General features: G+C 39.9%; 1 protein-coding gene across 1 annotated transcript in view; it reads left to right on the forward strand.

Annotated features, from left to right (window-relative positions):
• Positions 1–20,305, forward strand: part of LOC144518987 (dynein axonemal heavy chain 11) — a 43,659-nt gene that overhangs the window by 22,808 nt on the left and 546 nt on the right. The window contains exons 52-80 of the mRNA XM_078251870.1: positions 666–828; positions 1,318–1,441; positions 1,649–1,791; positions 2,982–3,143; positions 4,578–4,811; positions 6,913–7,059; positions 7,594–7,707; positions 7,793–7,936; positions 8,844–9,026; positions 9,129–9,230; positions 9,336–9,470; positions 10,775–10,948; positions 11,115–11,350; positions 11,582–11,704; positions 13,803–14,007; positions 14,148–14,312; positions 14,543–14,683; positions 14,979–15,149; positions 15,576–15,698; positions 15,844–16,037; positions 16,115–16,263; positions 16,342–16,469; positions 16,825–17,052; positions 17,161–17,352; positions 18,338–18,457; positions 19,143–19,385; positions 19,489–19,671; positions 19,769–19,884; positions 20,131–20,243. Of these exons, the coding sequence (XP_078107996.1) occupies positions 666–828; positions 1,318–1,441; positions 1,649–1,791; positions 2,982–3,143; positions 4,578–4,811; positions 6,913–7,059; positions 7,594–7,707; positions 7,793–7,936; positions 8,844–9,026; positions 9,129–9,230; positions 9,336–9,470; positions 10,775–10,948; positions 11,115–11,350; positions 11,582–11,704; positions 13,803–14,007; positions 14,148–14,312; positions 14,543–14,683; positions 14,979–15,149; positions 15,576–15,698; positions 15,844–16,037; positions 16,115–16,263; positions 16,342–16,469; positions 16,825–17,052; positions 17,161–17,352; positions 18,338–18,457; positions 19,143–19,385; positions 19,489–19,671; positions 19,769–19,884; positions 20,131–20,243 (4,655 nt within the window). The remainder of the gene's footprint in view (positions 1–665; positions 829–1,317; positions 1,442–1,648; positions 1,792–2,981; positions 3,144–4,577; positions 4,812–6,912; positions 7,060–7,593; positions 7,708–7,792; positions 7,937–8,843; positions 9,027–9,128; positions 9,231–9,335; positions 9,471–10,774; positions 10,949–11,114; positions 11,351–11,581; positions 11,705–13,802; positions 14,008–14,147; positions 14,313–14,542; positions 14,684–14,978; positions 15,150–15,575; positions 15,699–15,843; positions 16,038–16,114; positions 16,264–16,341; positions 16,470–16,824; positions 17,053–17,160; positions 17,353–18,337; positions 18,458–19,142; positions 19,386–19,488; positions 19,672–19,768; positions 19,885–20,130; positions 20,244–20,305) is intronic.

The raw sequence follows: 20,305 nt of genomic DNA on the forward strand, positions 1-20,305 counted from the left end.
TACTGCTGACGCTACATCATATCCGTTTTCTGATCGAAAGCAGATAATACATGTTATGTACTTCTTTATGAATTAAATAAATGTCAGACTGACTGACTGACATGTGATGTGCATTCTTTTTTAGAAAACAATTAGTTTTTAGAAATTTCTCATGATATATTGTCTCTGGAAGTGTATTATTAAACTTTTGATTTTGTTAAAGAAGGAAAAGAAAATCGCAATACTCAATGCTATCGAATTGCAATAAATGAAAATGACAATACAAATTGAATCGGCACCCATGTATTGTGAAGGAATCAAATCGGGACAAAAGCACATCGTCCCGGCCCTAATAATTATAATGACCATAGTGCACTTAATAAAATGTTTTCCTTTGGTAACGTTCCTGAAGTGTTTTGCACCCAAAATTAAACCTAAGACACTAAACGCACATCAACTAAAGAAAGAGCTTATGAACAACATAAAAGTAGTAAGAAAAAGACATAAGCAATTTTATGAATTATAAAGATGGCAGATTAATGTAGGGGTGGAAGGGATGTTAATATGAGTTATTGACATGTTAAAAGCCTCCATGCATATTAGGACTTTTAAAGAATGTAAAGATTTATAATATTTGGTTGGATAGGGTTGTTTCATGGCATAACAAAAGATTGTGTTGTTACCAGCTGTCGCATCAGTCGAATCCTGGAGTCTCCAAGGGGTCATGGCTTACTGGTCGGGGTTGGGGGCAGTGGGAAGCAGAGCCTGACTCGTCTGGCTGCCTACATTTCCTCTGTGGAAGTCTTCCAAATCACTCTGAGTAAGGGTTATAGCATCCAGGACCTCAAGGTAAATATTTATGTTAATAGTTGCAGCCAAACAGAACACCAAGCACAGTATCACTTCATAAATATGCTTTCATGAAAATGTATAAGCTTTAAGTGACCTGCTTGTAGTTACAATTCTTCACAATTCACTTAATCGTTAGTTTAATCTTAATCAAGGTTTCTACTTAAAAAAAGAAAAAATCCTTAGATCAATTTCCCCTCTGGCTGCATGTAGGATATTGATGTAATTCAGTTTTATTCAGCTTCCCCACTGACGCGGGAAATACTTGTCAGATACTATTAAAAGCCACTAGGAAATGTTTTCATATCTCATTGATGAAGCAAGTTTGTCAATTTAATCATTTAATACCCTCTTTAAAAATCAAGACGTTATCATGGGAGTTGCGTTATCTCATTTATTATTGTTGATTTGAAATTCTCTAGTGGACTCCATATCAGTGCAAACATTGTGCAGTAGGTGTCCATTCATGGCATGTGTGGTTTTATTTAGACGGATCTGGCAGGTTTGTTCCTAAAGACTGGAGTGAAGAACCAGCGTGTGGCTCTGCTCCTGACGGATGCACAGATACCTGATGAGCGGTTTCTGGTCATTATTAATGACTTACTGGCATCAGGTCAGACCTAAACTCCACAATAATCATACTGTGTTTTAGCTGCCTGAGAGAACGTGCCTGTTGTCATCATTGAATTTTCTTAGTGAATGTACATCATCAACTTGTTCAGTCTTTGAAATCATTCTGAAATTATAACGTTGCATGAAGAGTGAATATCGATCGCTACAGCTTGTCATCCTGTGATTATGACTGTGCCTTTCTCTCCAGGAGAAATTCCTGAGCTCTTCAGTGAGGAGGAGATTGAAGGTATTGTGTCGGGTGTGCGAGCTGAGGTCCGAGCCCTCGGACTGCTAGACAGCAGGGAGAACTGCTGGAGATTCTTCACCGAGCGAGTTCAACTACAGCTCACGGTCTAATATTTCAGATATTCATTAGTGCTTCACCAGTGCTTCTAGCTTATCAGTCTGAAGAATGAAAGTTTTTCATATTTAATTGCTCTTTTACCTAAGCAGATTCTGTCTTGAAAATGTGTTTGATTATCTGTCGTCACTATTGTGATGATGTCTAGGTGAGCTGCTTTTGCGTTTCTTCTGAAGATATTGTCAGGAAATAACCTTGTAACTACAAAGTGCCTCAGTTTTATAAAGTAAAGCAATAGTTATTTTTCAGTTTGACCATTATAATGTTTTAAATCTGGCCAAAGTAGGTTTACAAGAGTTTCTGAGTTCAAGGGTGGTAGAAGGTTTGTAAAAAAAAAAAAAAAAAAACAATATTTTACACATGACAGCACCAACATTTATGTACCCTGTAGAAAAACCCTTTTTTGATGGACTTAATTAAAGAGATTCATATACTGTATATATACAGTATATTGTAGAGCAACATCAAGTTGCCGTTAATACTTCTACTAATATAATAATAATGATAATAATAATAATATATTAATATACTACCTCAGCTAGTCCGTTGGCTTCTTGGTTTTTTACTACCCTACAAGCAAGAATAATTCAGATTTTGTTAGCTATTGAGGTGGAGGACACATAAAATGACCAGCACAAATTGGAAACACAAATCAGATAAATTTTGTACTAGATGATTTTGATAGCACTTGAATGTGCCTTCACAGCTGACATTCGCAACAAGAAATTAATGAAAATCTTACACATGCTATAGCATGTTTGAGCTACAAAATTAAAAGCACAGCTGCTGTGTAGTGTTATTAAATATGTTTGACAGGCTGAATTAACAGAGCCAGACAAACTGGGGGGTTAAAAGGAAGGACATTCTTGTTTCAGTACACATATATGCCATCCAGCTAATCTTTGCGCCAGGGCCTCTGGTAGCGTCACCGTCTGCTTCAGCCAACTGGGAATGTTGCTGTCTGTCCACATGCCAAGGCGATGAAAGTGGGGGCACAGAAGTCTGCCAGTTATGGGTTTCCCTTTTGGAAGCATCTGCGATATCTATGACCTGTGTTGATTTTCCTATGGTCACTTGGCTGTATATCTTTTCAAGTATGGGGATGCATGTTTATACAGACCTGGCTTTTTGTGTATGTCTGCTTGGGTGACTCTTTGTCTCCCTGCTTTCTTCTTTGTAGGTGGTTCTTTGTTTGTCTCCCGTGGGCAGTGCCCTTCGTGTTAGGGCCCGTCGATTCCCTGCTCTCGTCCAATGCACCACCATTGACTGGTTTCATCCTTGGACCTCAGAAGCTCTGCAGTCGGTCAGCTACAGGTTCATCCAAGAGATTGAATGCATTGAGGTCAGCCCTTTGAACCCATTTGCTTTATCTCTTTCATCCACAAAGTCAAATTCTGAATGAAATGGTTATTTTGTGGCACCCTGCTTTCCATCGCACATGTTTGAACTATGTAATATTCTTGCAAATAATGGTATTAGCTATTAGCAAATAACCTATTAGGTATTAGCATCAGAGATGGATCTATGGGTGTGATAACCGTATCTTCCCTAGGTTTGCAATGTACCCCCTTATTCCAGACTGAGTTAGACTTTAATGAACACCTTCTAATTACTACAGTGCAGCTGGATTAACTTTTCCATAGATCCCTCATCATTAGTTCTCTGCTGAGGTACTGACAAATTGCTGAACACATGCCTGGAGACTCACAGTGAGTGCAGGCATATCATTGTTTTTCATCATAGCAGTGGAACGATCACAACCCAGGATCATTTATGTTAATGAGAGAAGAGTGATTAAGCACATAACGACCCTCTAAGGAGGCACAGCTGTCACAACCAGGAAGTGTCATCACATATGTGAACATGTGCCGACTATTACTTTTGTGTGTGCGTGTGTGTGTGTGTGTGTGTGTGTGTGTGTGTGTGTGTGTCAAGAAGCTGTGGCATTATTAGAGCATTAGCACTTATGTAAAAGTAGTAGAGGCAACTTCAGCACACTGTAGTAGACCAGTATTAAGGCATTGGGGTAGTAGATGGAGAAGAAGTAGGGTAGGAGAAAATAAATAAATGCAAGTATATTTAAAGTCATTAATGAATGTTTATCTTCTCAAAGAGGCTGGGAAACAAGAAATTATCATTTATTTAAAGTTTGAAATGCACAACCCACTAATACAGTAGTTGTTACATACGGACAATCAATGACAACTTCTTTCGCATCTCAACTGAACATAGCATGCTTTGTCAAATAGCATGATGTCAGATCTTAATTAATAATGATTTTTTTCCTACTGGCTCTGGGATCATTAACAATGGCTTTTTGTGAGTTATGGTTAGGTTTGATCCTTGTATTGTCTTCTCATTTGTTTTTGCTTTAATTGATCGCTAACTGTATGATTAATAGAGGCTCTGTGTCATTGAGTACCATATGATGAATACCTAGTTGGAATGTAGTACAACAGCCACTGTAGACAGTGTTTAGAAAGTTGGAGGACATCAGAGATAATGTAAACAGTGTGCATGTATTACAAGCTGCATGTCAGTGGTCTAAACACATTATTTTCACAGAGGTTTCAAAGCCTAATCATTCCTGCTAGCTGCACCTAAATTTCAGATTGAGTAAGTCAGGGCTGGCCAAGTAAGATGGCGAAACTTGTAGATGAATTCAAAATTTATGAAGATAATATTTCAGTCCCCATCAGGTTGGGGATGTTAAACTCTACTCAATTCAGCTCACCCTGTTCTCCCCTCTCCCCCCCTTGTCTGCTTATTTTTACAGCCTGCCGTCCAGGAATCCATCAGTCTTTTCATGGCCTACGTTCACACCAGTGTCAACCAGGCAAGTGAAAAATATCAGCGCAATGAGAAGAGGTACAATTACACCACCCCCAAGAGCTTTCTCCAGCAAATCATCTTGTACAGGAACCTTCTGGAGAAGAGCCGGGCTCAGCTCCAGCACAAGATGAACCGGCTTAACAGCGGCCTTCAAAAACTCCAAACCACTGCCGCTCAGGTAAGTGTCTTTATTATATACTGTAAAGGGCTAAAATTAGGGTTTTACATACAGTGGGGCAAACAAGTATTTAGTCAGCCACCAATTGTGCAAGTTCTCCCACTTAAAAAGATGAGAGAGGCCTGTAATTTTCATCATAGGTACACTTCAACTATGAGAGACAAAATGAGAAAAAATCCAGAAAATCACATTGTAGGATTTTTAATGAACTTATTTGCAAATTATGGTGGAAAATAAGTATTTGGTCAATAACAAAAGTTCATCTCAATACTTTGTTATATACCCTTTGTTGGCAATGACAGAGGTCAAACGTTTTCTGTAAGTCTTCACAAGGTTTTCACACACTGTTGCTGGTATTTTGGCCCATTCCTCCATGCAGATCTACTCTAGAGCAGTGATGTTTTTGGGCTGTCGCTGGGCAACACGGACTTTCAACTCCCTCCAAAGATTTTCTATGGGGTTGAGATCTGGAGACTGGCTAGGCCACTCCAGGACCTTGAAATGCTTCTTACGAAGCCACTCCTTTGTTGCCCGGGCGGTGTGATGGGATCATTGTCATGCTGAAAGACCCAGCCATGTTTCATCTTCAATGCCCTTGTTGATGGAAGGAGGTTTTTACTCAAAATCTCACGATACATGGCCCCATTCATTCTTTCCTTTACACGGATCAGTCGTCCTGGTCCCTTTGCAGAAAAACAGCCCCAAAGCATGATGTTTCCACCCCCATGCTTCACAGTAGGTATGGTGTTCTTTGGATGCAACTCAGCATTCTTTCCCCTCCAAACACGACGAGTTGAGTTTTTACCAAAAAGTTCTATTTTGGTTTCATCTGACCATATGACATTCTCCCAATCCTCTTCTGGATCATCCAAATGCTCTCTAGCAAACTCCAGACGGGCCTGGATATGTACTGTCTTAAGCAGGGGGACACGTCTGGCACTGCAGGATTTGAGTCCCTGGCGGCGTAGTGTGTTACTGATGGTAGCCTTCGTTACTTTGGTCCCAGCTTTCTGCAGGTCATTCACTAGGTCCCCCCGTGTGGTTCTGGGATTTTTGCTCACCGTTCTTGTGATCATTTTGACCCCACGGGGTGAGATCTTGCGTGGAGCCCCAGATCGAGGGAGATTATTAGTGGTCTTGTATGTCTTCCATTTTCTTATAATTTCTCCCACAGTTGATTTCTTCACACCAAGCTGCTTACCTATTGCAGATTCAGTCTTCCCAGCCTGGTGCAGGTCTACAATTTTGTTTCTGGTGTCCTTTGACAGCTCTTTGGTCTTGGCCATAGTGGAGTTTGGAGTGTGATTGTTTGAGGTTGTGGACAGGTGTCTTTTATACTGATAACAAGTTCAAACAGGTGCCATTAATACAGGTAACTAGTGGAGGACAGAGTAGCCTCTTAAAGAAGTTGTTACAGGTCTGTGAGAGCCAGAAATCTTGCTTGTTTGTAGGTGACCAAATACTTACTTTCCCGAGGAATTTGCAAATTAATTCATTAAAAATCCTACAATGTGATTTTCTGGATTTTTTCTCTCATAGTTGAAGTGTACCTACGATAAAAATTGCAGCCCTCTCTCATCTTTTTAAGTGGGAGAACTTGCACAATTGGTGGCTGACTAAATACTTTTTTGCCCCACTGTACAAGGTTGAGGTAGTAAAGTTAGGAATAGTACTAGTCTTTGATTTAAACAGTGTGGGTTTTCCCCTGACAGTAAAGGTTCCATATCATGCTCATTTTCAGGTTCGTACTTGTATTTCGATTTTCTACTAGAACATGTTTATATGCTTTGAAGTAAAAAAAAATATATTTTTTCTCATACCGTCTGTCTGAATATACCTGTATTCACCCTCTGTCTGAAAGGTTTTAGCGCCTGTGTCTTTAAGTCGCTCACTCGAAAAAGCTCTGAATGGTTAGTGTTTCTGGGTCTTCCGCATTTGTGCTCTGGGAGTCTCTGCACTGTCATTGCAGCCGGGGAATGACTGTAACAGCATTGTAGTGGCACTTCCTACCTATCACAACCTTTATAATAAACAAAACATGGAAAATATAATACAATATGGGAGCTTCAAAGTATGTGTAATCATCTTTTCTCTGTTTTAGGTTGAGGATCTAAAAGCTAAATTGGCATCCCAAGAAGCTGAGCTGACCTTTAAAAATCAGAATATTGAGGCTCTAATTACAAAGATTGGACTGCAGACTGAGAGGGTTAGCAGCAAGAGAGAGGCTGCGGATGTCGAGGCACAAAAGGTAAAATATGTTGCATATTGATTTTCTTTCACTTTTTGCCATTGCACTCTTCAAACCTGAAATTGTGTCTTACAACTCTGTGCTGTGTCTGTCGTGTCATATCACTATTTTACTAACCTGTACTGCATCGTTAACACTTTATTAAGATCTTCATCATGAATGTTGTATTTAAATTATATCTCATTGCTTTTTGCTGCTCTGCATGTTTGCATGTGTCAAAAAATGGCTACTATCATGGATTGGCTGCGTTTTGTTGCTTCATATTGCCTGCTTGCATGGCTACATGTACTGCATGTGGATATTGTTAATATATTATTGTACTAATGTCTTGCTGTTTCCTATCGCTCTGGTCTCAAAACATCTCGCCAAAGGACAACTGTTGAAAATTAGCCAGCTGGCTAACACTGGCACATTTACAGTAATGTTGATTTAATGTGCGTTGTCCTTAAATAAAGCCATTGAAAAAATTCAATACCACTGCATTCACTATGCATACTTTTTGTGATTCAGTTCATTATGGTTGCTTTTGCACAGGTTGCTGTCATTCAAGCAGAAGTCTTAGTCAAGCAGAGGGACTGTGAAAATGACTTAGCCAAGGCAGAGCCATCACTGACAGCTGCCACAGCAGCACTGGAAACCCTCAACAAGGTGCCTTATTTAATCAAACAAGACAGAAATCCATTGAATCTTCAGTTAGTCCCAAGACAATATAATGTTTCTAATTCCTTTTTAGGTGAATCTTTCTGAACTGAAGGCCTTTCCAAATCCTCCAGCGGCAGTGATCAACGTAGCAGCAGCTGTGATGGTTCTGCTAGCTCCCCGCGGTCGAGTCCCTAAAGATCGGAGCTGGAAGGCAGCGCGGGCCTTCATGGGCAAGGTTAAGCTGTCATCATGTCAATCACATCTGCCTGATTAATGTCAATCTAATTTGAGTGTGGACCTTGACCCTGGCCCTGTCAGCATCTCTCCAGTGCTCCCATCACAGCTGGATGGCTCTATGAATATGCTCACTCAGTAGGGGAGCAAGTGTGTCGACCCGCTTCTCAACCTCTAGCCACTATTAATGCAAGTGTGTGGTTTTTAAAAAGCCTGTAGAATTTAGCATGTAAATTATAATTCTTTCTTTTTCAAAAGCATACCGTATTTTCTAGGCCTAGTAGGTGTAAATAATAAATAAATAAATGTAGTTTATCTGAATTATTTGATAAGTTAAAACATGTATATGCATCTTATTTTCACTGTGATCCACTGTGGGTGGGCAACAGGGGAAAAAAGGAAAGCCAGTAGTAGTCAGTGACTGTTAGATCACTATGCTTTTGTATTATGACAATATAGAGTCTGTTTTCCTCCAGTATCACTGCCAAGAATTAAACTAAGTATTGTGTTCCAAGTTGGCTCCTACTTGCAACAAAAAAGGGAGCTCACACAAACGTCACATTAAAGGGCTTCATTTGGCATCAAGAAAACATGGAAATCATGAAATACATACTAATTGTATTCATCAATGGCACATAACAGAGATAATATACTTTGTGTGGAGTTTATTAGGGGGGAAAAAATCCATTTAAAATCCTTGTGTGCGACTGTCTTTTGTGCCTCTTGTAAACATAGCATTAAGCTGTTTTCATTTGTTACATGTTCTGTATGTGTCTCATTTTTAGGTTTTTCAATTTTGAAATTTGAAATAAAAAAAAAGTAAATTATTTGTAACAGCAACTGATTTCAGCCCAAAATGCCAGTGCAGGTAGTAATGTAGCCCCTGTATGTTTGTTTACGTCTTTCAGGTGGATGATTTCTTGCAGGCTCTGGTGTCATACGACAAGGAGCATGTCCCTGAGGTCTGTTTGACTGTGGTAAAACAAGAGTATCTGAGAAACCCCGAGTTCCACCCTGATCTAGTACGGACCAAATCTACAGCTGCAGCTGGTCTCTGTGCCTGGACTACTAACATTGTCAGATATTATGAGGTCAGGCAATGCCTTCAGATAAGGTTTAGTTATGATAAATGTTAAGGTTTGTTCTTCATTATGGAGCTTTTTGTATCATTAAGTATGCCTCCTTTTTTGCAGACTTATTGTGAGGTCATTCCAAAGAGACATGCACTATCACAAGCTAATGCAGAACTAGACACAGCAACAGCCAAAATGTTGGCAGTTAAAAAGAAATTGGCGGTGAGTGTAATGTTATTATTATACTTAATTAAGTCACTTAGTCTAAAAGCTAGATTTTTGTAATGGTGTTTAATTTCCATGGCTTCCTTTGGTTTGTTTCTCCAGGACCTTGATGCCAGCCTCCAGAGCCTAACAGCTCAGGTTGAAAGGGCTACAACTGAGAAAATCAGTTGTCAGGAGGATGTAACACAAACCAACCAGACCATAGAGCTGGCCAACCGACTGGTCAAGGGCTTAGAGGTAAACAAGGGGATATGGAGGAGTTTGTTGGTGCCATTGGGGCTGACCTGGCATAAAGTAAACTGTCAATTCGCAGGAGGCATGCATGGAGAGTCGCTGCTAATGGAATTGCATCAGTAATCTGGACTAGAAGTTGTTATGCCCTGGCAAGCTAACCTGACAGTTGTGTGAGTAGTTCAGGCAAAGGGAGATTTTACAGCCTGGCCCAGCAGCATACTGGGGACTTGTGAGACAGGTAGAGTGGGCTGGACCACATGAAACGCTTGGCTGAACTGGGCAACTGGCTGGCTGAATGGTTTCCAAATGGAGAAAGGAAGAGAGATGGCAGAAACGCTACACTAAAACTGATGCAGTGCAGTAGAGAGGTTGTGTACAGAATGTCTGTTTACTGTAAACGTATACTGTATACATCCTTGCACAATCTCTAGTTTGTAGTGTAATAATTCATTCTCAATGATTTTTTAACAAATTGAAAAAGTATGTGATCTATGGAATATATAAATGTTGAATGTTGTACATTTGTATACTTTTTTGAATATTATATTCAACTCTTTTGTATTCCTGTGCATGCCTTTTTCAGGCTACAGTATCTATTTATCTTAATGGATGCTAATATAAAAAAAAAGATGACCATTTTAGTTGCCATTTTGTAATTTTTCTTATTCCAGAAAATAAATGTGGTTTGCATGGAACATCTTGGCTTTTAAGCATATCAAGATAAATGTTTTTTCTTTATGGCATTGACCTGGAAGCAATAGTGTTCAGACTAATAAATCAGGCCGTCTATATTTAATCATTAACTTACCTCAAAGCCTCAACAGCTGTTGGAAATTAACAATGTCTCACCCCAGACTGAGTGGTATTACAGGCAATCCATAATACATTAGAGTAAAATTATAGTGATTTTTAACTGTCTGAAAATTTATTATGTGACATATTCTACATCCACAGCCCCTTGTAAGAAAATGTCATGCATGATTTATTGTTGTAGGGCTGTCACAGTCATAGTATTGAAGGTTTAAATGAATGCTAAATTGATGCAGAGCGAATCTACAGCCAAACTTTCAAAGCTATTTTAAGGGAATTGCAGTTGTCTGCTGTACTGCTTACATCTTCTTAATTTGTACAATAAATGGAGTGGGATGTTGCCCTGCACGTACATTTCCCTGCAGTGTAGATTTTTCTGCAGTTCTTCAGTTTAAACCATCTTTGGATGGGGTAGAAGCATTCTCCTTGTAAATTAGTTTTTTTGTCTCCTGTGTATTTTTGAAATGATATTGAAGCCTGATCTTTGTGTCTTACAGTCAGAGAAGGAGCGCTGGTCCCAGGCAATTGTTGAGTATGAAAAGCAACAGAAAACCCTGTGTGGTGATGTCCTCATTACTTCAGCATTTGTCTCCTACATGGGTTACTTTACCAGACAGTATCGTGTGGAGCTCCTTAACAACGCATGGATCCCTTTCCTTCAGTCTCAGAAGGTAAGGCAAGTTTTGCAAAAGACTATGTGTTGTTTAGACTGCAGTTGTTTAGAGAGTCAAATCTTCCTCTCCACAAACATCCTCAGCAGCGTCTGTGAACTGGAGCTCATCGCACTGCTGCTAGTGCTCCAACTAGAGTGACATCATTCCTCGGTTTCTGTTCCAGGTCTCTGTACCCCTGACAGACGGCCTGGATCCAATCCTCATGCTTACAGATGATGCCACTGTGGCTGCCTGGCATAACCAGGGCCTGCCAAATGATAGGATGTCCACCGAGAATGCTTCCATCCTGACCACCACCGAGCGTTGGCCGCTCATCCTCGACCCACAGCAGCAGGGCATCAAGTGGATCAGAAACCGGCTGGGGTCAGAGCTGAGGGTGGTGCAGCTGGGACAGAAAGGGTGAGAAGAGGATGTATTCTGAATGCAGTTACAGTTGTCTTTTAATGTATCACTTTGTGTTGTTTGTTGTTGTTGTTTCTGTTGTTAATCTGTATTTCTTTCAGATGCTAAAAACCTTTTCCTCCACCAACATCCACAGAGACTGCTAAAAATATGGTATCACACAAATGTGCCCAACCACATTTGTTTAACCCATTTTATTCAGTTTTTTTTTTTTATTTTATTCCGTAGGTATCTAGATGTGATCGAACAAGCCCTTGCTTGTGGTGAAACAGTTCTGATAGAGAATCTGCCGGAAAAGGTAGACCCAGTCCTGGAGCCTCTGCTGGGTAGAAACACAATTAAAAGAGGAAGGTTAGTACTGAAACATTACATTTACATGGTTGTACTTCAAGGATTAAAAAATATATATACAAATAATTAAACCATCTTACCAATGTTATATGCGTTGTTTTGTTGAAGCTATTTAGCATGGGGCTGTTTGCACAGCAAAAACGTTTTAATCAATGTACAATTTTTGTATCCCTGTTGATACAGAAGTCAATATGCCCACAACTCGTCCCAATGTGTCTGTGGTGTTAGACAATAGTAGCAGATTTGCCAGATGGTTGCTTCTCGCTGAGCATTGAAACGTTAGTAAGACATGACTGAATGCATTATTATTGCCCACTCTTTAGACTATAAATGAATTTTCAGCGCATGTTCTGAATCCCTGAGGCCAACATATTGATTGGCCCCTCAAGACGGGTGATAGATGTATATTTGTGTGTTCATATTCTTTAGTGTGATGAATATTGAACAGCTGAGCCTGAGTGTAAAAGCTGAGTTGAGGATAGTCATGGTTATGTATAAGGACTCCTGTCTCCCACAAAAAGATGGCCTGTAACACTAAATTCAGTGGTCCTCGATCATTATGGCAAACTCAATTTAGCTTCAATAATATCATAATGTTGATAGGTGATTTGCTGCAGCATAATAACATTACTGAATCAACTTTACACTGACTAAGATGACTCATTGCATCTGGATTATTTTCAATCATAATGTGATGTTTAAATATCTTAGCTTTTATACGTCTATATGTCTAGCACTTGTTTGAAACACCCTGTATTTGGTAAATCTATGTGATGTCAAACCTGATTTTCGAACATGACTGCTGCTACCCACTGTAATTCACTTCACAAATATAACAGTGCCACCAAAATAGCTGCTCTGTAATTAACTTTCTTCAGTTACCAATTACCCTCAACAGGCAAAATCAAGCAAATTTCCTAAACAGGACAACCAACAGCAGTGTAAATAGAAAGTACCACATATTGACATTCTGCTTTGACTTCCCCTTAAAAAATGTTTACATCTTTCTTGCTCTGAAATATGTATGACTATGAATATTAAATATCTTGGCGCATGTTCATTGAACTTCTTCTAAAATCCTGTCTGTCCAGACGTAACAATTCATCATAGTAAATCTGATTATAAGTTTATCCCTTGTAGATGACCCACACACTTGTTTCTGTCGATGATTAATACAACCTGCTGGGGCAGCCATGATGGATCTGGGGGGGATCCACAGCTGAAGTTCATTAATAATTGGAATGTTGTAGAGTGTGAAGTAATGAATACTAATTATTCCTTTCATGGCTGACGGAAGACTACAAGCCAATCCATCAGCAAGGACTTTAATTTGGTGGAGTAATGGTTCTATCAATAGTACATTAATTCTGGCTTGTGAAGATATAGAGTTGAACCAGACCCAGGCCATGAGGAACCTGTGCCGTAAAATTGGGGCCTTGTCTGACATCCAGGGGGTAATTAAACAAAAATGAAAAGCCACTAGGTTCGTCAAGCCATCGCTAATTTAATTGAAATGCAGGGACAGATAAATATTGGCTGCTGTGGTGATAATCTTTTATAATTTTTCAAGACTATTTGTCTACAGTATATTAGTGACATTTGGAGCCAGAGTGAAGTTCTTTCTTTCGTTGAGGTCGCAATGCATGAAAGTGAGAGGTCGAAAGGCTCAGATGGACGAAAATAGCTTTCAGGATACAGAGGGTTTGCACTGCCACAGTTCAAATATTCTATGGGATCATCATCATTCAGTCATCATTTATAACCACCCATACTGTCCTTTTTAAGGGGAAGCACTGGTGATATTTCTAGTCATCTAGTCGTTATCTAATCATTAACATTTTACTTTCTCACTCTGAAAGTCTATTGACGGAAAGACAAAAACAATCAAAGCAAATTGAACTCTGCTGCCATTTTTGCAGTTAGATTCTTTGTTCTTGTCAGGCAGAATAAAATTATGACTACTATGTTTTCAGCAAAGTGGTGTTTGATTTGTAAACAATAACTTAGAAACTAGGAACTAGGAAAATAACAACACAGCGTTTAAGTCATTAATGGCTGTCAGCTACTTGTTTTCAAATTGTTCTCTCCTGTTATCCAGGTACATTCGAATTGGGGGCAAGGAGTGTGAATACAACAGCAACTTTCGACTCATCATCCACACCCAGTTGGACAATCCCCATTTCCCTCCTGAGCTCCAGGCCCAGACCACCCTCATCAACTTCACAGTGACTCCTGTGGGCCTGGAGGAACAGCTGCTGGGACAGGTAGTGTCCCGGGAAAGGCCCGACCTGGAGGCCCTAAAGGTGAATCCTTAAGGATTTTAGGAAAGGTGTAGACTGTTAAACCTGCAGTAAAGCATTTTTTGTTGGTGATTTTATGTGCAAGACATCAGTTCATAATACCAAATAGAAAAGTCTGAATTGAATTGTGTACATTCCCCAAGATGGAGCTGACCACACAGCAGAACCACTTCAAAATTGAGCTTAAGAGGTTGGAGGACGACCTGTTGAGTTGCCTCTCTGCAGCCCATGGTCATTTTCTGGGTGATATTTCTCTGGTGGAGCAACTTGAGAACACCAAGAGCACAGCCGCTCACATTCAGTGCAAGGTGAGGTTATTACACCAACAGGGTTCTATCAGTTTGTCCAACTGTAGTCGAGTGCATGTGTGTTTTGTTTTTTTGTCACTCTGAAGTATTTTTGAATGTCACACAACAGCAAGCGTCTCATTTTATTGCATTAGCTGCAAATGATGTGTAGTTAGGAATATGTGTAATGAGAGGGTTTTGGAGCATGACTGAGAGCATAATAGCTCATCTTGTGCAATTGGAACACACAGGTGGCGGAGGCCAGAGAGAACGAGACAAAGATCAACGAGGCTCGAGAACTTTACCGCCCAGCAGCTGAGAGAGCGTCACTCCTCTTCTTCATCATCAGTGACCTCAGCAAGATTAACCCCATGTACCAGTTTTCTCTCAAGGTGAAACCTCTACCCCTGAAGTGCTCTCAGGGGACACACACAGTTTTTTTTTTTCAGTATTTCAAACAATGCTTCTTTAACCAATATTCTGTTTGATTTTTTAAATTAGTGCTGTTTGTAATTGTTGTTTCTCTGGGTGATTAAGATTTTAGGCACGTCCCTGTTTGTACCAATCAGCTCAAACGTTGCTTCTAAACCCAAACTTCTGCATTTTTGTGTTTAGCTGTCAATGCAGTAAAGTCTATATGTATGTATTCCTTATCAAAGCACTGTCCTCCCTTTGGTTGTATTCCAGACCTTTATCTTAGTGTTTAACAAAGCAATGGAGCGTGCAGAATGGGACGAGGATGTGCGGACCAGAGTGGACGCCCTCACTGAGGCCATCACCTATTCTGTATTCCTGTACACCAGCCAGGGCCTTTTTGAGAGAGACAAGTTAACCTTCTTGTCACACACTGCCTTCCAGGTGAGGGACTAAAGGCCGCCTCAAGGGTGGGGCCTCCTGTCATCCTCATCAATCAAAGTACTTTTCTGCCCCCACATTAACTTCAATTAAAAGCAGTCAGCAGGGCCATACGCTGCTATTGATTACCTCTCACACCATGCTCCATGGCTGCTGTTCAGACAGTTGGTTCTGACAAGGGGGTTGGTTCTGATGGCATAATGTAATTATCTGTCATTGCACCAACTGTTTTCATCTTAGAAATTGTGCTGCTCTGAAGGCTGTCCTTCATGTTGCTATTTCACATTCAGAAGCATTTAGTCAGCCTGTATGAGTTTGTACAACCCTTTGCCAGAGTTTTCTTGCAGTTTTAATGTTTTTGTGGAAATGATTTAAAGTAGATCAATACAACATAGATCATTACAAACTGCTCTTGATCCTTCCCCTCAGATTCTGCTCAAACAGGGCCTGATTGATGCTCAGGAATTTGACTTCCTACTGCGTTTCAATGTGGAAGCTTGCAAAGTTAGTCCTGTGTCATTCCTCTCTCCGCGTGCCTGGGGAGCCATTAAGGTACAATGAAGGCTATTAACACATGCAATATAACATGTTTTCAATCAATCAAAACACATTTTGATTCTTATTAGCCATCAGGTCATCACTACGTACCCTATTTTACTGCTGAGAGAGGCCTTATAATCTTGTTATTTGAATATAGACCATTTCTACAATCGAGGACTTCAATGGACTGGACAAGGACATGGAGAGCTCACCAAAGCGCTGGAGGAAGATCGTTGAATCCAGTTGTCCTGAAAAGGAAAGACTTCCCCAGGACTGGAAGAATAAAAGTTCCCTTCAGAAGCTCATTATCCTTAAAGCACTTCGGCCTGATAGGATGACCTATACACTGAGGTAAGTAAATGACCAAAGTACATTTGTATTTGTAAGTTCTGTATATAACTAAGCTTTTTGGCTATGTTTCCTGGCAGGAACTTTGTGGAGGAGAGCATGGGAATAAAATATGTGGATGCTGCCAGGCTGGAATTTGACAAGTTGTATGAGGATAGTGGCCCCTCAACCCCTGTGTTCTTTATCCTCTCACCTGGAGTGGATCCACTCAAAGATGTAGAAAAACTAGGTGCTGCATATATTGTGTGTTATCTATTTGCCTTATCACTTGGTAGGGATCATTTTTCAAAATATTCTTTCCATGCAGGATTGAAGCTGGGGTTCTCCATTGACCAGGGCACTTTGCACAACGTCTCCCTCGGACAGGGGCAGGAGGAGGTGGCTGAAAGGGTTCTGAGGAATGCCTCTAAACTTGGACACTGGGTCATACTGCAGGTAGGAAGCAGTATTATTCAGTGGCTAGGTTCCTGTAGAGACTTCAGGCTGCTCTTCCAGCAAACCTTTAATGCATGTAATGATATTATCTCCCCCCCTGAGCAAGGAAATAAACTCAATTTCGTTCAATAAAAAACATAATTGGCTAAGTCACCATAAATGCCTCCTTTTTAAAGGGAGCAGCCTGCAGCCAAGTGAGTCACTGAAGGTTTCCTTTCTAAATGAGAACATTGCAAGAGACATTTTTTGGCATGAATCTTTCACAAATAAACACAAACATAGCTGTCCATTAAAAAAAAAAAAATATATTATATATATATAACATAACCTGCCTAATCTTTTTGTCATTTTCCAGAATGTACACCTGGTGGCTCGCTGGCTGTCCTCTCTAGATGCTCTTCTGGAGACAGCAGCTGTAGACAGTCACCCAAACTACAGGGTGTTCATCACTGGGCAACCAGCACCAAGCCCTGAGCAGCATGTTATCCCCAGAGGCATACTGGAGAATGCAATCAAAATCACCAACGAGCCCCCCACTGGCATGAATGCCAGTCTGCATGCAGCCCTTAACAACTTCTGTCAAGTGTGTTGATATTTAATAATTTAAAAAAAAATGCATTACATTTGATTAATACAAAAAATGAATGTAGCATTCATTGTAATCTGTATTTCTTGATCTCTCTCTCTTTAGGACACTCTGGATATGTGCTCCAGAGAACAGGAGTTCAACTCGATGTTCTTCTCCCTCTGCTTCTTTCACGCTTGTGTTACGGAGCGTCGTAAATTTGGTCCCCGAGGGTGGAACCATAACTACCCCTTTAGCACTGGAGACCTCACCATCTCAGCCAGTGTCTTGTACAACTACTTAGAGGCCAACACAAAAGTATTTTTAAAGATAATTCAAATTTATTTATTTTTATTGATACAAATTTGAATTAGCTTTTTCCTACTACTTTCTTAAGCTGAGTAAATTTATAATGATTATGGTGTTATTATCAGACAGGGATGTTGAATTACAGCATAGTATCCAATTACGCATTGAAATCTTTTGTTCCACTGTTATTTGTGAAAAATGTTCAGTCTCGTCTTTTTTTTTTTCTTCCACATTTCATTTTTTATAGCTATGAACCTATAATTTAGCTTTGTTTCATGAAGACAAAAAATCCATTCTTGGGGTGCTGCACCCCTCACAACTCCTAATGTATTTCTCTTAGAACTCCTATTACTCTGGTCACAACCAATTATGTCTCCTAGGTATTCTGCCCTCCAAAAACGAATGTCCTTCATTATGTTAACCAAACAGTAACCTGTATGTGCGTATACAGAGAATTCATTAGGAGGGCAATGAAGCGTTATCCTAAATGTAATTACATGCAGCCAATGTGACAGTTCACAACGCTACATAAGTGATCACTGCAATTAGAGCTGATGAAGGAAGCAATTTGCAAAACAATACAGGTACAAATGATTGTGAACCTCCAGCTTTTGTAATTTGTTATGAATCACAGGTTCTTTTCTTCCTCCTTCACCCTCATGGATCATAATCTCCCGCTGAGAAAAAGACTCTTCTGTCGTACATTAGATCAGTGTGTGTAAAGAAACATAATTTTGTTACATTTTCCTACTGTTATCATTATTAAAAGAGCTCATTTGGGAAGAGATCATATAGTTACTGCTTGAAGTTCCCAAGGCAGAAAGAATAAATGCAATAACTATTTGTGAGGTGATCCTGAAATATTATTGATAATCCCGGAAATAATTGTAACATTCATCTTTATAGCTGAATATAAGTATTGAAATACTACATGTTTACTTATTTTTGCATTGTCATATCAGGCTACAGACTACATGTATTATAGTCCATGCAGGTGCCCTGGGAGGACTTGTGTTATCTTTTTGGGGAGATCATGTATGGAGGACACATTACTGATGGCTGGGATAGAAGACTGTGTAAGACCTATCTGCAAGAGTTCATGCATCCAAAAATGGTAAGTCAGTGTTCATGTTGCCGTGTAAGAAGAATCGTATTTTCTTTTTTCGAGTTTGGTTTCAACAAAACTATTGCAATAGAAGTTCATTTTAACAGTTTATTTGTGAAATGTCAATATTTGAAAAATCACTACTTGTTAAGTTGGATATATATCTATGCCACGTTCAGTTTTACTGTGCCAAATAGTAAAGAACGTTTACAAAGCTGTTTTGAATTTCTTTTTCTGGTGGTGTTAAGGTAAAGGGTGCCCTCTTGGGATGTAAACCAAAACTGCACTATTGCACTTTTTTGGCATTGCTGATTTTCCCAGATTTGTCTGCCAGCTGCTGCATGACACTCCACTATAATCATTATTAAGTGATTATTCTTTAGCATGTGTTAAGTTTAAAAACACTTCAATTGGAATCTGTCTCCAACAGAGGTTTAGCTCTCTGCCAGTTCACCTTTACTACTAAGCTAGTAGAGCCACTGTTTCTCCAAAAATGTGATTTGGATACTCAGACATCAATCAGTGGGTTTTCCTGTTGCTGCAGCAACAGGCTTGCGCTGCTGTCCATCATATTTATTTCTAGAACACACAGGCTAAGTTTTGCACACAAGATTCACGAAGGCAGTTTAGGTTGAATGTTCAGTGTCACTATTTTTGCTGCATGTTAAATAGTGTGATGTATTTCAATTCATAGTTTGAAGGGGAGCTCTTTCTGTGTCCTGGGTTCCTGGCCCCTCCGTTCATGGACTACAGTGGTTATCACAGTTATATTGACAAACATCTCCCATCTGAGAAGCCCACTCTGTATGGTCTTCATCCAAATGCTGAGCTCGAGTGCCTCACTGTCACCTCAGACAACCTCTTAAAGACTCTGCTTGAACTGCAGCCACAGGACTCGTCCAGAGGAGAGGGGGCAGCTCAGAGCACAGAGGAGAAGGTGTGGAGGCAGAAGGAGAAACATTATTGGGGGGGGGGAAGCAGCTGAGAATACAATAACCTACCTACATAAATGACCTAATCATGTTTATTATATTTGTCAGGTCAAGTCTGTCATTGAAGATATCCTGGAAAAGCTTCCCGAGGAGTATAACATGGCAGAGATAATCACAAAGACAACAAAGCGAAGCCCCTACATTTTAGTCTGTTTCCAGGAGTGTGAACGCATGAATCTTCTGCTAGCAGAAATAAGGAAGTCCCTTAATGAGCTAGATCTTGGCCTAATGGTACAGTCTATTGTGACAGACACAAAATAAATAAAACATTATGTATTATTTTTTAATCAAAGTCCTGTAGCATTAATAAGGATTTCTTTGTCCACAGGGAGAACTCACCATCTCCTCCAGTATGGAGACTCTGCACTCAGCCCTGTTCAATGACTCCGTTCCAGATTCCTGGGCCAGACTGGCTTATCCCTCCACTAAAACACTGGCACAATGGTAACTACTCCTTTCTAATAATATTGTTTTTGTTTTGTTTTTTTACTCAACATGACCTTTTATTAGCTCCTTTTTATTAGGCTTTTTTTTATTGTGTTTCCAGGTGAAACACTGCTTTAAGTGTAGCAAAAATGATGTTAATAAATACAAAATAAAAAAATGTCATTAAAAAGAATGATGACCCTTGTAGACACATTGTAAAGGCTCAAACAATGATATACCATGTTATTAATGATATTTTTGTAGGTTAAATGATGTAATGTGTAGCTGTCGAGAGCTGGACAGCTGGACTCAAGACTTAGTTCTTCCTGCAGTCGTTTGGCTCTCAGGACTCTTTAACCCGCAGTCTTTCCTCACTGGTGAGGTCACAATCTCTAAACCAACAAGACAGATGATTTAGGACCAGCACCAGAAATACTAA

The sequence above is a fragment of the Sander vitreus genome, chromosome 6 (assembly GCF_031162955.1).
Source record: "Sander vitreus isolate 19-12246 chromosome 6, sanVit1, whole genome shotgun sequence".
In the NCBI taxonomy this organism is placed as follows: domain Eukaryota; kingdom Metazoa; phylum Chordata; class Actinopteri; order Perciformes; family Percidae; genus Sander; species Sander vitreus.